General features: G+C 45.1%; 2 protein-coding genes across 4 annotated transcripts in view; both read left to right on the top strand.

The window, feature by feature from the left end:
- The first annotated feature begins 499 nt into the window (after positions 1-499).
- Positions 500-4050, top strand: cln8 (CLN8 transmembrane ER and ERGIC protein). 3 transcript variants are annotated; one of them, XM_079174192.1, is made up of 3 exons: positions 500-608; positions 1023-1667; positions 1940-4050. In XM_079174192.1, the coding sequence occupies exons 2-3, from the start codon at positions 1128-1130 to the stop codon at positions 2264-2266; spliced, it is 867 nt and encodes a 288-aa protein (XP_079030318.1). In that variant the 5' UTR covers positions 500-608; positions 1023-1127; the 3' UTR covers positions 2267-4050. The 3 variants fall into 3 exon arrangements, with proteins under 3 accessions (XP_079030318.1, XP_079030317.1, XP_079030316.1); XM_079174191.1 differs by having other exon boundaries at positions 510-608; positions 1026-1667; XM_079174190.1 differs by having other exon boundaries at positions 515-1667.
- A 722-nt stretch (positions 4051-4772) lies between these two features.
- The window catches only part of arhgef10 (Rho guanine nucleotide exchange factor (GEF) 10), a 43475-nt gene continuing 34115 nt past the window's right edge, over positions 4773-14132 (top strand). Inside the window, exons 1-2 of the mRNA XM_079174229.1 lie at positions 4773-4879; positions 10993-11090. Of these exons, the coding sequence (XP_079030355.1) occupies positions 11054-11090 (37 nt within the window). The 5' untranslated portion in view covers positions 4773-4879; positions 10993-11053. The remainder of the gene's footprint in view (positions 4880-10992; positions 11091-14132) is intronic.

Here is a 14132-nt window from a genome sequence, read left to right as displayed (position 1 = left end):
CGATCCCCGGCTCCTCCAGTCCGTATGTGTAAGATACTGAATGCCAAAAGGCTGTGCCATCAGTGTGCGAGTGTATGTGTGTCAATGAGCATTTAGATTAGATCCTGATGAGCAGGTGGCACCCTGTATGGCAGCCCCTGCCATCAGTGAATGAATACGTGTGTGAATGGGTGAATGTTGACATGCAGTGTAAAGCGCTTTGAGTGGTCAGAAGACAATAGAAAGTTGCTATATAAGACCATTTATCCCCTTCAGTCCAGATCTATTGAAATGTCTCTTCATTTTCATCAATTATATGTAAAACATATAACCATATACATCTGTGTTATTGACTGTGTCTGGTGTATACATGTGTAACTATGTTATGTTTGACTTTATGACACTTTATGCATATAACCAACGAGCCAGGAAATAACCAATCAGATGGGGCGCTACAGCGGCATTGACCAATGGGATATCCGGAGGTTTGAAGAGGGCGTCACTTCCTGTTTGGTGGTCATATGACCAAATTGAAGTCTTATGATGTGAATTGTCCTGCTGTGGACAGCACTTAAACACACAAAGCACCGGGACACCGTGTCCAGCAGAAGCACCGCTAAATACGATAAGTATGGCAATGATGTCCGCGCACTTGTTGGTGGCGACAAAACGCAAACTACTTAACACCAGACTTCTGAGCGCTTCATTAGCTTCAGTCGGCTAACGTTACAGCGTGTTAGGTCGTGGTTGTTTTTTTGTTGCGCTAACTTTACAGCACAGTTACTGTAGCTTACGGTTGACTGTGACTCGTCGTGTTTGTGAAGGGCTTCAACATAACGGTGTGGCTGAAACGGATAACATGATACTTTGTACTTAGTATCGAACTATTGAGCTTGTTTTTACCGAGTTACGACATGAGAGGTTCGCTCTCACCTTATTCTGCTTCAGGTCCAGACTCAAGATCTATTAAAACTTAATTATTTTTTTAATGCATGTAACTTAAAGGTTAATATGTGTTTTAGTGAATGCTGTCTTTCCTTCAGCAGGGTTGAGTTGTTCCGTAGGTGGCCTCACACACACCATGCGCCTACCAGCCCCTTGTCAGGGTCCCACCTGCAGCTGAGCTCCGGTATCGTCCCTCACACAACATGGATCGCGAGCAGCAGACCGGCCCTCTGCCCCAGCCCAGCTCGGACTACTTTTCGTGGGACTACCGCCTTCAGCTCATTGCCCTGGGCTGTGGCTTCTACGCGGGGATATTCCTCCTCTCCCACCTCCTGTCCGTGGCGCTGTCCCGCACCTACAGCTCCCTGATAGCCAAGGAGAAGGTTTTCTGGAACCTCGCGGCGACTCGCGCGGTGTTTGGCATCCAAAGCACCGTAGTCGGTCTCCGGGCCCTGACCGAGGACTCTGCGTTAACCAGGGACCGAGTGAGGGGACAGGAAGGCTGGTCGTGGTTCAACGTCCTCACAGCCACGGGATTCTTCGTGTTTGAGAATGTCGCGCTCCACACCTCCAGTGTGGTGTTTCGGTCCTTTGACCTCCCGCTGGCGACGCACCATTTCTTCGCCCTGTCGGGGTTCGCGTCGGCGGTGGTTTGGGACTCCTCGGGCCACTTCCTGCCGATGGTGACGCTGCTGCTGGAGATGAGCACGCCATTCACCTGCATATCCTGGATGTTACTGAAGGTAGTGCGGTTTTTTTTGGTGTATTGTGTGTTCAACTACCATAGAAATGACTAAGTGTCACAAGGTTTTTAGTTCCTTTTTGGGTTTTGTGCACCTCCTGATTGTGCAAAGATAATATTCTTACAAAGAGGAAGTTCTATAAAAAGAATTGAGTCTGTACCTAAACTTTCTCTGTTCCTCCTGCTCACAGATGTGCATTTTATGGTATTTTAAAGTTTGTGTCCCAATGCTTCGCATCATTTACTCTCTCCATCTTCCTTCCTCCCTGACAGGCCGGCTGGGCACGCACCCTGTTTTGGAGAGCCAACCAGTGGGTGATGATCCACTCGTTCCACTGTCGCATGGTGCTCACCTACTACATGTGGTGGGTGTCCCTGACCCACCGGGGAGAGCTCTGCACCCACGTGGCCCTTCCCACGCTCCTGCTCTTCTTCATCGGCCTCGTCCTGCTCACGTTTATCATCAACCCCGTCTGGACGCACAAGAAGACTATGCAGCTGCTCAATCCGGTGGACTGGAACTTCGGCGACAAGCCGGCCCCCCTAAACGGAGCCCCGGAGGGTCAGTCTGCGGTTCCTGTCAAACCCCACGCCAGCTGATGGGCAACCGAGGAAGACGTTTACTATCTCAAAGATGCCATATCTTTTTCTTTTTTTTTGAATGAGTGCTTGAAGTTACTTTTAGAGTGATAGAAGTACGATTGGTGTTTATTCTTTTGAAGCGTTTTTATTCACAAGTTCCTTGAGTGAACTTTGCTATTCAGAAAAGCACTAACTGGAACATTGTATCATTGTAAACGGGAACATTGTTTCATGTTTTTATCTTGATCACGTTTGCCACATTGTCTTCCCTCAGGCTTAACTAGCATATTGCTTTATTTTTGATTTTCCACCTGGTTAGCTTATCTTTTAATAGGTTTGGTTGCATCGCCTTCGAGACACTGTGTTGTGAAATATCCAGTTTGCCAATCATGTCTTTGGTTATTTATTCACAACAAAATGCACGAGAATGCGCTTCTTACAGGAGACATTGAGGAGTGCAAATTCAAAGTCCTGTATATCAACAACAACAAAACAGAGAGGAGTCTTAATACTTTTCGATACTTTATTAATCCCGCAAGGGGAAATTATTTTGCTACCGCAGCATTTGTAGGTACTCTACACCTACACATGAATGACACAAATATTGGTTTTCACAAAGTCTATATATCGTGGGGACACGATACGAGGGAGAGAGCAGACGTTACACTCTCTCAGTAGACATCGAGCAGCCCAGTTACAGTGCGGCCGTTGTCATACACGGCTCCAGTGGTGCTTTTACAACAGACATCGTTGTTCAGCAGGAAAATTGGTTTAACTTTGAAGAAGGAGGTTCCATCGGTTAGTCATTGAAGTGATTACATACTAAGTGGACAATTGGATCAGTCCACTCATTGGTGTTTTTGGACTGTGGATCCTCTCTCAGCAGAGACGGGAATGTTGACCATGGTCCTGAAAGAAAAGGCCGTCGACACAATCGTCTTTATTTGTGGAAGAAGGCGCCGGACTGGTCCCGCTCCATAAAGGCTCCTTTGTCCAAAATGTAGATGTAACGTTGCACAACTGAAGCAGTTTACTGGTTAACCAAAGAATTGTGTTAATCATGAGGATATTCTTTTGGTGTTACTGTATGAGTCAAATTAAGTTTATTTCTACCTATGCAAAACTTAAATAATGGTTGTCACACAATGGCCTCATTGTACTGGAAGCCTTGGCATTGTGTGTTGGGTTTGTCCATTGTTTTATATCTGAAGTTTTAGTTTCATTGTCATTGTCATTTAGCTTCAACAGCATTGTAGCTCATGTGTCATTATACGTATGAGCCCTAGAACTTAGACGTTTCATTTCTGTTTGAAGACATTAGTATTGATCTAAAGTAGCTCCTTGAGGATATAAACCAACAGCCCGGGGGCTGACTCAAAGTATTATTGGGTTACTCATCAACACTTTCCACGTAACTGTTACCGGCGTTTTGCTTTATGTACACTGTACAACCTCAGTGAGCTAATCGACACAAATACCTTTGAAATAAATGTATTTATAACATTTAAAAGTATTTTTATCTTTCATTCATAAGCAAGTATTTGACTTCTAACTGTACATTTGAACATACTTTATTATTACTAAAAAAAGACTAATAAGTGGGTTTGATTTTCACTTTTCACTGTAATGACAGCATATAATACACATTATCTGTAAGATCTAAGGTTTAACATGCTGTTTGTGTTGGGAAATGCTTTAATATGAGTCACAGAATAAAACGTCTGTAATACAGTATTGTGTCTTTTTGTTTTGTTCAGGCTGTGCAATAAAGCATCTGCCTGTAGGTGGCAGAATAAGAGTCATTACGTGTGTGGCACTAGTTTTTCTTATTTGACCTGACATGCATGAGTTTTTACATGCTTTTCCAGTCCAAATGGTACTGTCCATAAAAGACTAACGCGTCTCTTTTTAACAGGTTGGTGTTACAAAGTATACAAGTTGGTTTCAATTCATATTGTATCATTAATAATAATCAAGTAGTGATATGAAAACTTAACATGGATTTGTTTTTGTGCAGTTTGGAGAGAAAAAATAAAGTTCTCTTTTCTCCAATTGTAAATGGTGTGGATAAGTTAATTAAGTGGGAACGTTTTATTTTATTTATTTATGTAAGCGATTGTATGCATGTTTACTTGCAAGAGAGCAAAACATGCATGTTTCTATGTGTATCTATTAAAGTGATGTTTTATGTTTCAGGACTGTTGAAAAAATAGTCCAGTTTGGTTAAAACAGTTCCTTATTAAAAAAAATCAAATCAAATCAAACCTCTCCGGACAGCTGTTTCGAAGGGAGCCACCTCACGCGTCACGTGGGCAGTGTGGAACTCCTCCGTACAATCCCGAGCCGATCCTACCGGAGAAGACGCTGGAAGCTTGATTGACGTTCTGTGCAGCCAATCACAGCCGGCCCAGTTCGACTCGTCGGCCAATTAGCTACTTAGAGTAGGTACGGGGTTTTCATGGATGGAGTCAGCTTGCATCGAAGTGAGTCGAGTTAAAAGAAGGACACTGGGCGAGCGCTGGATGTGTATGAAGCTGTGTTGAAGTCAGAAATGCAGCGCGTTTAACACTTGCGAGCTGTTACCGCGGAGGAATATATATATATATATTCTGGGGAAAAGTAATAAAATGGGTGAGTTCAGGACATTTTTCTAAGTTTCTGTCAAAGTTTCAAGATAACTCAAACATATGTTTAACGAACTGTTAAGTTAGTTCAGTTGAGCAGTTGTGTTAGTCTAAAAACATGCTAAAAAAAGACAATGTAAAGTAACGGTATAAGTGTATTATTGTTTTGAAAACGCTGCAGTGGGAGATGGCGATAACGTGGCGCCTCAGCTAACTTTGCCAACACTGTCAACTAACTTAACGTGTACGATGTGACCTACTTGTTTGTACGCTTTGACGTTAACTACTGCGTCCTTAATTATGTTGACATTAGCAAGCTACTGGTCACGAGAGCTTGAAATGTATCCTTTTTTTTTTTTAACTGAACATGATGCAGTAATTTCCTCAGGCTTTGAGTCTTGTCATGTTACATTTTGATAGATTTCCACCTCATACTCTTTCTTTAACCCCTTTGTCCCTCTTCAATGGTGCAATTGCAGGTGCACGATAACGTGGTTTCCTTTTTAAAATAAATAAAAGAACCCTTGTGGGTTTTGACACGTAACATTATGACTAAGTGAGTGTCTTCCTGAGCAGCAGCAGTCAGCCCCAACTACAAATTCAAGTAGTCATGCATAGCATTCCTCAGTGAAAGCCCCGCGCGCGGCTTCAGTCAACTGGAAGAGCAGTGTGAATAGGTAGTGAAACCATGATAGAACTACACTGTTTACCTGGAGTTGTCTCTCTGCACAGCTAAAAGAAAGTGCTTTTCAGGAAATCTGTTTAGTTAAGCTAAGCCTCCAACAACAGTTTGACTATGATCAGAGCTTTGATCTGCATTTGTGTTATCCGGTGTCATTGCATGTCCAGTTCACTCAGCCAATACATGGCTGAGATGGAACATTGAGGGGATCACACACACACACACACACTCACACACACGTGCATGAACACAACAATCTCCACTGGTAGTTTGTTAAGCAAATAGCCAGGGTGGCCTGGCTGCAAACACAGGCGCTTAATACCTCCCCACGCTGTAATAACACCCAGCAAAGGCTGCCCTCAGAGCACAGATCTTTTTTTTTTTTTTTTTTTTTTGTCCTTGCATCAAATTCACTACAATTTCCCATGAGCACTCATGCAAAGTCCTGTGGACACAGACTCCTTTATGTGCGACACTTTCTCCTCGCCAAACTCACAGCCGCTCTCACGCTGGATGTTTACAGAAACCTCTGGGACAGAAATATGTTGGTGTTTTGAGGAAAGGCCTGTTGGCAATCAAAGCTAAATGCTATCTGCCATGTCGGTTCTCCGCATGCTTAGCGAGGCCGTACTTTCAGCATCTTATCATTTTTCATTTATCAGTGTGTAAACATGGACTCACTCTGATATCCTCTCCAAAAGCTCCTCATGGGAATCCCTTGTGTTTACCACGACTAGGCTCGGGGTGTCACAGACTCCCAGTACACAGTGGTTGAGCAGAGGAGCATACCATTCATTTTTTTTTAGAGAGGCATGTTATGGATTCACTGTCCACCCACCGCCCCACTAAGGACCCACTGAGAGAAGACGTGGAGGAGCGACACAGCTCAGCCACAGCTGGGATAGGACTGCTCTTCTGCAGGTGAACTGGTGAAATGGCTCACATACCACACACTTGTTTCACAGTCGGGAACATATGTCAGATAAGTTTAGTGCATAATGGATTTTTGAAAGGGTTTTTTTTGGGGCATGTTTGCCCTTATTTGACAGTAGATGAATAGAGAGACAGGACATGGGAGGGGGGAGGGGGGAGAGAGTAATAATATAATATAATGTGTCACACAACATGTCTACAGATAGAAGTGTAATGAGACACACGTATGACAAAAGTGCTGATGAACAGCGTATTTCTGTCCATGCAGCCATCTTGGATTATTCTGATTTATAGTCCGAAATCCGACTTCAGGCGGCGTTCCAGTTGAAATTTACAACTGGGAATGCGGATATTCAGACATCCCTGCTGAAATGGGACGCGGCTTAAGTACCATAGCTCTGTGAATGGAGCTACCGATGACGTCCCTGCATAGCAATGAGTAAAGTCAGAGGTCGGCTGCAATCTTGGCTTCAGAAAGGGTCTCCGCCCTTTGAAGTCAGTGCAGTGACAGCCAAGAGTGTTTGGGATTTCCTGTGGTCATTTCCTGTTTGCTCTGTTCATATTAAAAATGCACGCAGAGCTCAAATCCAGTCAACTACGGCTCTTTTGAAGCAGTCCACTGAACAGTGCTCCGCTGGTGACATGTGTGGCTCCGCTGGGTGGGTGGAGACCGGTGGAGAGTGACCGCCAGTGACTGCGGCGGCCTCTGTTTTTTCAAATGGACACCATGTTTCAATCATCACATGGCCACAGTCTTTCATTTTGTCTGCTCGGGCCACGTCACTACTTCCTGTCTTTTTACTGGAAACCAAATCTGGCTCCCAAGTTTAGGCCGATGTAAAACATAAACATGAATGGTAAAAATGTAGTTTGCTGTGCGCTGGTTGACGCCACGCAGCATTGAGTCACTGTGGCAGCTTAGCACTGACCATGTTTAGACACATGCCTCCAGAGCTCGTAGCCGATCCCCCTCACATGTCCAATAGATCACACCTCTGACATCAAATAAAAATCCTGCAGCCCTGCGGCCCGGATTAATGAAGTGCACTCGCTGCAATCCATTCCCATTAGGCCTATAATTATAACTGGGAGCTGATGGGGAATACCGCACTCTTCTTCTGGTCCTCTGGTCGTGTTGATTGTTCAGTGTGTTGACGGCAGCTTATGTTACATCGAGTTAGGGGCTTTTGCTGCTAGCAGATGTAATTATGAGGAAGATCGCTTGCGTAGCTGGGAGGTATTATGTTATGTCTATAAATATGGTTCTAATTTGTCCCTTGCAGATCTAATAATCAAATGTTTTCCGAGTCAGGATTCTCAGTTTTCCATTCTCAGTGCTGTATATAATGATGTCATAGTAAAACCTTTTCTTACGTGACATAAACTACTCAGTACAGGTCTTTGTAGCTATGCTGTTCTACTCTTTAATACGGGCTGTGAAGAGACTACAAAGGGGTACCTTCTTCCTTCCTCTTTAGTATGCTGCAGGACTCCGTCCTGTCCTTCTCTGAACTTAACTGCAAAATCCGTTACAGTACTTTGTTAAGCCCGTCCGTGCGCTCTTTGTAGGCCTGGGATGTGTTGTTTTCGGTCAAGGCCCGATTACTGTAATCCTGCCAGAAGCAGAAGATTGTCTTTGGCTGAACGTTTTATTGAGCAGCGAGTCCCAGACGCTTCACAGCAGCCTCCGAGTCTCGCTCCCTCGTACCACCCTGTCCTCCAGGCTTTTGTTTATGACTTTCAGCCCGCGTGTGGAATGCCACTTGTCATTAAGTGCGCCCCCAGAAAACTCTACAGAAGGATCTAAACCCTTCACAAAAACACCAGGGTGTTTGATGCAGAATCACTCTCATAAACACGCGTGATTCAATCTGTTTGCCATAAGTGATGAGTTAGGAGTTTGGAGCAGATCAGAAACATTTTGAAAGAGGTTAGTTTATTAAAATCCTGGTTGGGAACTTTCAAGGAATGTATGACGAAAAGCATTTATTTCCATTTACCATATGCTGTGTCTGTCTGTTTCATCATTCCTTGATTTCTTCTATAAAGATGTGTCGTGTGTGCATTAATATAAATTTAGAGAAAGGTGATTTTTGCAGTAAAAGAGCATGACTTTTAAGAACTTTCACTTTTAAACCGAGACTTCAAAGTGCTGTCCTGTAGAGCGCTGTACAATGTCCTCAATGAGTGGACACGGGGGGGGCGGTTCTTCCTCCACACTATGGACCATACATGTTTTTTTGATCTTTGTCCGTTCTATAGCCGAGGTTATTAGAAAAACACAGGCGAGCAGATTGTCTCTCTTCTCCTGTCTGCAGAGCACAGCTCAGCCATCCCAGCATGTAATGACACGCTCAGCTGAGTCTGTCATCAACCACACAGCTGATCTTGCCTCTCTGCTGTCCTCCTGAATCACTGCTCTCAGATCAGACCGTATTAGAGTACCTTATATTTAAACACTTAACATATTAGCGGAGCGTTTTTATAAATGAATTGTGTCTATTTTTCTGCTTTTTTGTTGAGTCGCTCATCTCCATGGGCCGAGCCTGGTGTTTGTGTGGCGCACATGTTGAAGTCACGCCCACACCACAGGCCACGCAGGAGGTCATTTGTGGAAAGGTGCGTTCAGTTTGCTTCAAGAAGCGGGTAAAAAGACAAAGTAATCACAGGAGTGAGGAGGAATGGAGGATTCCACAAACTGGTTTCAAAACAGGAGTGAGAAGGTCTCTCCTCACTTCTCCAGCTTTCATTTGTTTTACTTCTACCAAACATGTTGATTTCTCTCTTCGGTGCCTTTTTGTGTCAAGAAGAGCACACCTGAATATTTTACTTCTTCTCCGCTCCCTCCCTCCCTCCCTCCCTCCCTTCCTTCCTTCCTCCCTTCCTTTTTTCCTACTGACCTAGACCTTGAGCAATGCATTTGAAGGGGAGAGATGAGTCACCCTTCAAAGTCGGGGCTTGGCTGTTTAGTTGTCATGTTACTACCTGTTTCATACATGCAGAAAAGTGACCTGAAGAGGGCCTCATCATCCGTCACACTGCGTTACATCGTACCTGCTGCCGTCCGTCTCTTTGTCTCTATTGTGTGGGGCTATTTCTCCTCAGGCTACGCATACTCTACCTGCCTCTTTTAGCCCGAGCGTTATCTGTTAGCCGCGCTGTATTCCGCAGTACACTGGCCCTGTGTGTTCACATCCACTGTTTCTGGCCCCGTGCCAGAGGACAAAGAAGGAGGACAAAGAAGCAGAGGATTTCATCATTATTTGCAGACAAAACAAAGCTTTGAGACTCCGAATGAGTTATCCTTCGGATGATTTTTTTTTGCTGCAGTACTGCGGTGTAGGTTTTTGTCTTCGGCAGAAGTTAACCGTTGTGAACTTGCGTCGAGATTGCGTGGATAGATTACGGTGAGGGGGGGGGGCATACATACCACAACAATCGCGGCTTTATGCAACTACTATGATGTCACGACTCTGTCATCCGCTCTCGACTTCTGAAAATAGCACATTTTCTTTTTCTAGAGGAGGCCTTCGAACAGTAACAGTCACCTGTGGAACTGTACGAACTGTACATCTGCAAACAAAAGGCCGTGCTGCTGAGGAATGCGGTGTCTCTCATGCCCATGCAGGTCCTAAGGCCTCTCCTGCCTCAGCATGCTTTCCTGGGCCAAAATGTGTTGGCTGTAAAAAAAAAACACATTGACCTCTGCGTCTTTTTTAATGCGCACACGCACTGTAGTTAAAGCTACAGGCTCAATAATGTACCTGAGGTTTAGTTTACATTAGAACATTTTTCCCGCACCCTGTGGCGGAATGCAACCTTTTGAATAATTAAGACTTTTCTTGGGCTTGAAACCAAAATGCCTCCAAGTGATGCGAGTAGTGGTTGCCTTTTAGGCTGTGTTTTAATTGTCTGATCTACATTTGATTGTGTTTGAGCTCTCGTCATGACGAAAGTGTGCACGTGTGAACTACTGAACGAGCCACAGCGGAGTAAAATATGCAAAACACGAGCCAGAGTTTTACCCCGACCCTTCTTTTCATAATGGTTTCTCCACAGGCTCTGTGGCCAGGCCCCCCATTTATAGCCGTGACATTAACACACGCCCACGATTAGCATATGAGAATGGTGTGTACACTTGAACACGCCAGTAGTGTCAACAGTCCCCAGGAGCGCTACAAGAGCTCCTTTTGTTTTCATTCATTTGTTTGAATTAGCTTTGGTCCAGATTCTGATGTTGACACAAAAGGTACCAGACCGTGACCACCGCAGCACAGCCGTCAACCTTCTGCTGACAAATTGCTGCTGTGATTGAATAACATGGAATAAATAAGTGTGGTCGGGGCCTTTTTTGGAGACTGACCGGCGTACAAATGCCGAGCCAGTCAAGTCCTTTACCGCTGATGCATGGAAACATTCTTCAGTGCTAAATTGATTTGGCTGTGTGTATATCATCCCCCCGCCTATTTTTTTGACATTTTACGACGTTTGTCTTTTTCCTCCAGGAATGTGTGTCGGCGTGGTTGATCCCCTACATGCTGCCGTCTGAAGAGAAGAGCAGGAAGCATGGACGTGGAAGACTTTCCTCCCCCGCCTCCTGAAAGTAAAGTCAACAAAGCATTGTCACACACACACACACACACACACACACACACACACACACACACACACACACACACACACACACACACACACACACACACACACACACACACACACACACACACACACACACACACACACGGCTTGGTGTGAGCGTGGTGCTAATAACACCATGGTCGTGGGTTCGATCCCCGTACGATGACACAGTGATGGGAGGACAGATGAATGGAGACATTATTTGAGAGGCATTCCTGCTAATCAGTTAATTGTTGTCAAACGTTCTGTCATTCTAAATTGTGAGGATTTTCTGCTCTTCTTTGAATACTACTTTGTTTTAGCTACAGACGACCCCCCCACCCTTCTTTTCATAATGGTTTCTCCACTGGGTGTGGCCTATCGATTACAATGGTGGCCACGCCCCTTTATAGCCGTGACATTACAAGTGATTTTAAGTGTTGCTCTTGTCACACAGATTTCTTCGGCTGTCTGGTTTTAGAAAAAGATGACAGTGTTGGACCAGAAGTATCACCTGCTAGCTTCTGTGGGTCGTCTTGTGGTCACATCACTTCCCGGGGGGCGCGGGGGGGGGGGGGGGGGGGGCGGTGAAGCTGGACAGTGGGAGTAAACAGCACAGATTCCTCTTCTTCTTCTTCTCTGCTGAGAAGTGTGTGGGCAGAGGAGCGAGGGAGCGAGGAGGGTGAAATGTGCTGTGCTGCTGTGAATACCAGACAATGTGCCTCAGTAATATGCTGAATACTGCTGTGGGGGCACACACACACACACACACACACACACACACACACACACACACACACACACACACACACACACACACACACACACACACACACAGCCTCCGGGGATTGACACAGGCCAGAGAAATGCTTCGTCTCCTGCTGGCCGGACACTTGCTTTGTTGCCGGGGCGATGCTGGAACGGATCGTAACCCAGTGACTCATTCGAGCGGTCTATTATGTAGTAGAGTGGAGACGGGCCCGCAGAACAGAATCCATATTGTCATTATGAATCGACAATGGGCACCTCAGTACGGGTGTGTGTGTGTGTGTCAGTGTGCATGCGTGTGTGCGTGTGGACTTCATGATATTGTACAAACTATGAGAGAAATCCTCTCATGGTTTGGTTGTGAATATAGTTTAGAAGGGCTGTAAGATCCTCGCATAACTGTGTGTGTGTTTGTACACTCGTATGTGTGCGCTCGCTGTAAAGTCAGGTCCACATCCAGCAGCACAGTCTCCATAATTAGGCTGCCGGCATATTTGGGCTGTCAAAATTGGTCAAAAATGACGTTCCAACATTCATTCTTAAAAAAACACATCGGTTTGAACTATTCGGAAAAATCTATTTTTGCGCGTTATGTTCGTGGTCTATGCCAGGGGTGGCCAACCAGTCAGAGACCAAGAGCCACATTTTTTACTGTGTTACCGCAAAGAGCCACATCATACACATGGGCACACATGAACATCACCCTATCCCTTCCTCACACACACACATACCTTTGCTCAGCCAGATTTATTGTAAATGTCACACACCAACATGATAATGACAGAAATTGACTCCTAAGACCACAGGCCAGTCATTTTCAACAATGAACATTGTGTGCACTGTCTCACACAGACAAACTCTCAGTTCAACCAAGTCCACAAACAAAAATATAATAATTTACAATAGTGTTTTTCTTTTACTATGCATGTTACTTAGTGGGACTTCTGGCATTCCTTGCCTTGAACAATCCTCTTCAAATCTGGCTTGTATTCCGTTGTTGCCACTCGAAGCAATTCTTTCACATGGGTGTCAGTCAGAACAGACCGATGCTTTGATTTCACGTGTTTCAGGGTAGAAAACACAGACTCGCAGACGTATGTTGACCCAAACATTGACAGTATCTTAAAGCAGCCCGTTTGACATTGGGGTATTTTTTCATTGGCACACTTTTCCAGAACTCAATGGTCCCTTAAAGCAGGTTTGAGTTGGTCCTCCTCACAAAGATCGATCATCTCCAACTCAGCCGCATCCTCATCTGTGAGGGGCTTGCAAACAGTCCGTCTCGGCGTTAAATGGGTCGACGAGGAACGTAATCTGTGGCTGCACATGCGCGTTTGACGAAAATACCGTATTTAATTCAAGCGAAGCGAACACGCACATTAAAAAAACACAAATACAAACTTCGATATGAACGTAAGAGCCGCATGAAACCGGGCAAAGAGCCGCGGGTTGGCCACCCCTGATCTATGCAATACCTTCTCATTTTGACTACAGAAACCTAAATAGGGAGATGGCCAGGAAGCTGAACGTTTCCTGTCATTTCCAGTAAATACCACAATATAAAACGTGTGTTTGCTGTTTAAAAAGTACAACCCAGGTACGTGGTTTCTTTACATTACGTGACTAAATGCTGTAAGGACATGATGTGTCCGAGTTCTCTGTCATCATATTAAATGTCTTATTCGGTTTTGAATACATATTTCAATTCAGAACATTCGTTAACGGCCCTAATATCCATACAGCCGGCCATCAGTGGTCTCATGTACTCATGGCTGCAGATGTACTACTGAAGGGCCTGTTGTGACTCGTCATTTGGCCAAATCCCCTCCAATCAGGCCCTGTTGTACTCTGACAAAGTCCAGGTGTTTCACGTCGACACCGCAGCGGTAGGATCTGCGTCCACATCGGGGCAGTTCTGAGCGTATGAATGTACACATCCCACAGTCCTGGAGTAGCGCTGCCTATGAGCCAGCTAGTTGTGCCTTATCTCAGTGTCATTACTGCACACATGGAAAAAGACAGATAGCATCTCTGTTTCCAGGTCTGCTCTGTGCGCCTCCTCTTTTCCTGCAACTGTAGTCGTGGCTGCAGATGGACGTGGGGTTCGCAGTGTTGACCTGGAGCATTAGTCACAGACCGTTCCTTCACACTACAGGGTGGAACAACCACCTGTCACAGCCGGAGGGGGATCGTACCGGTGATTTAGTAGCTGTGTGTACGTTGCTCTGAGGGACTTCAAAGTTACTGCGGGGTTTTTGCG

The sequence above is a fragment of the Pholis gunnellus genome, assembly GCF_910591455.1.
Source record: "Pholis gunnellus genome assembly, chromosome: 15".
Lineage (NCBI taxonomy): Eukaryota > Metazoa > Chordata > Actinopteri > Perciformes > Pholidae > Pholis > Pholis gunnellus.
Note: the sequence above shows the minus strand (reverse complement) of the source record. Positions and strands in the feature narration are given on the sequence as shown.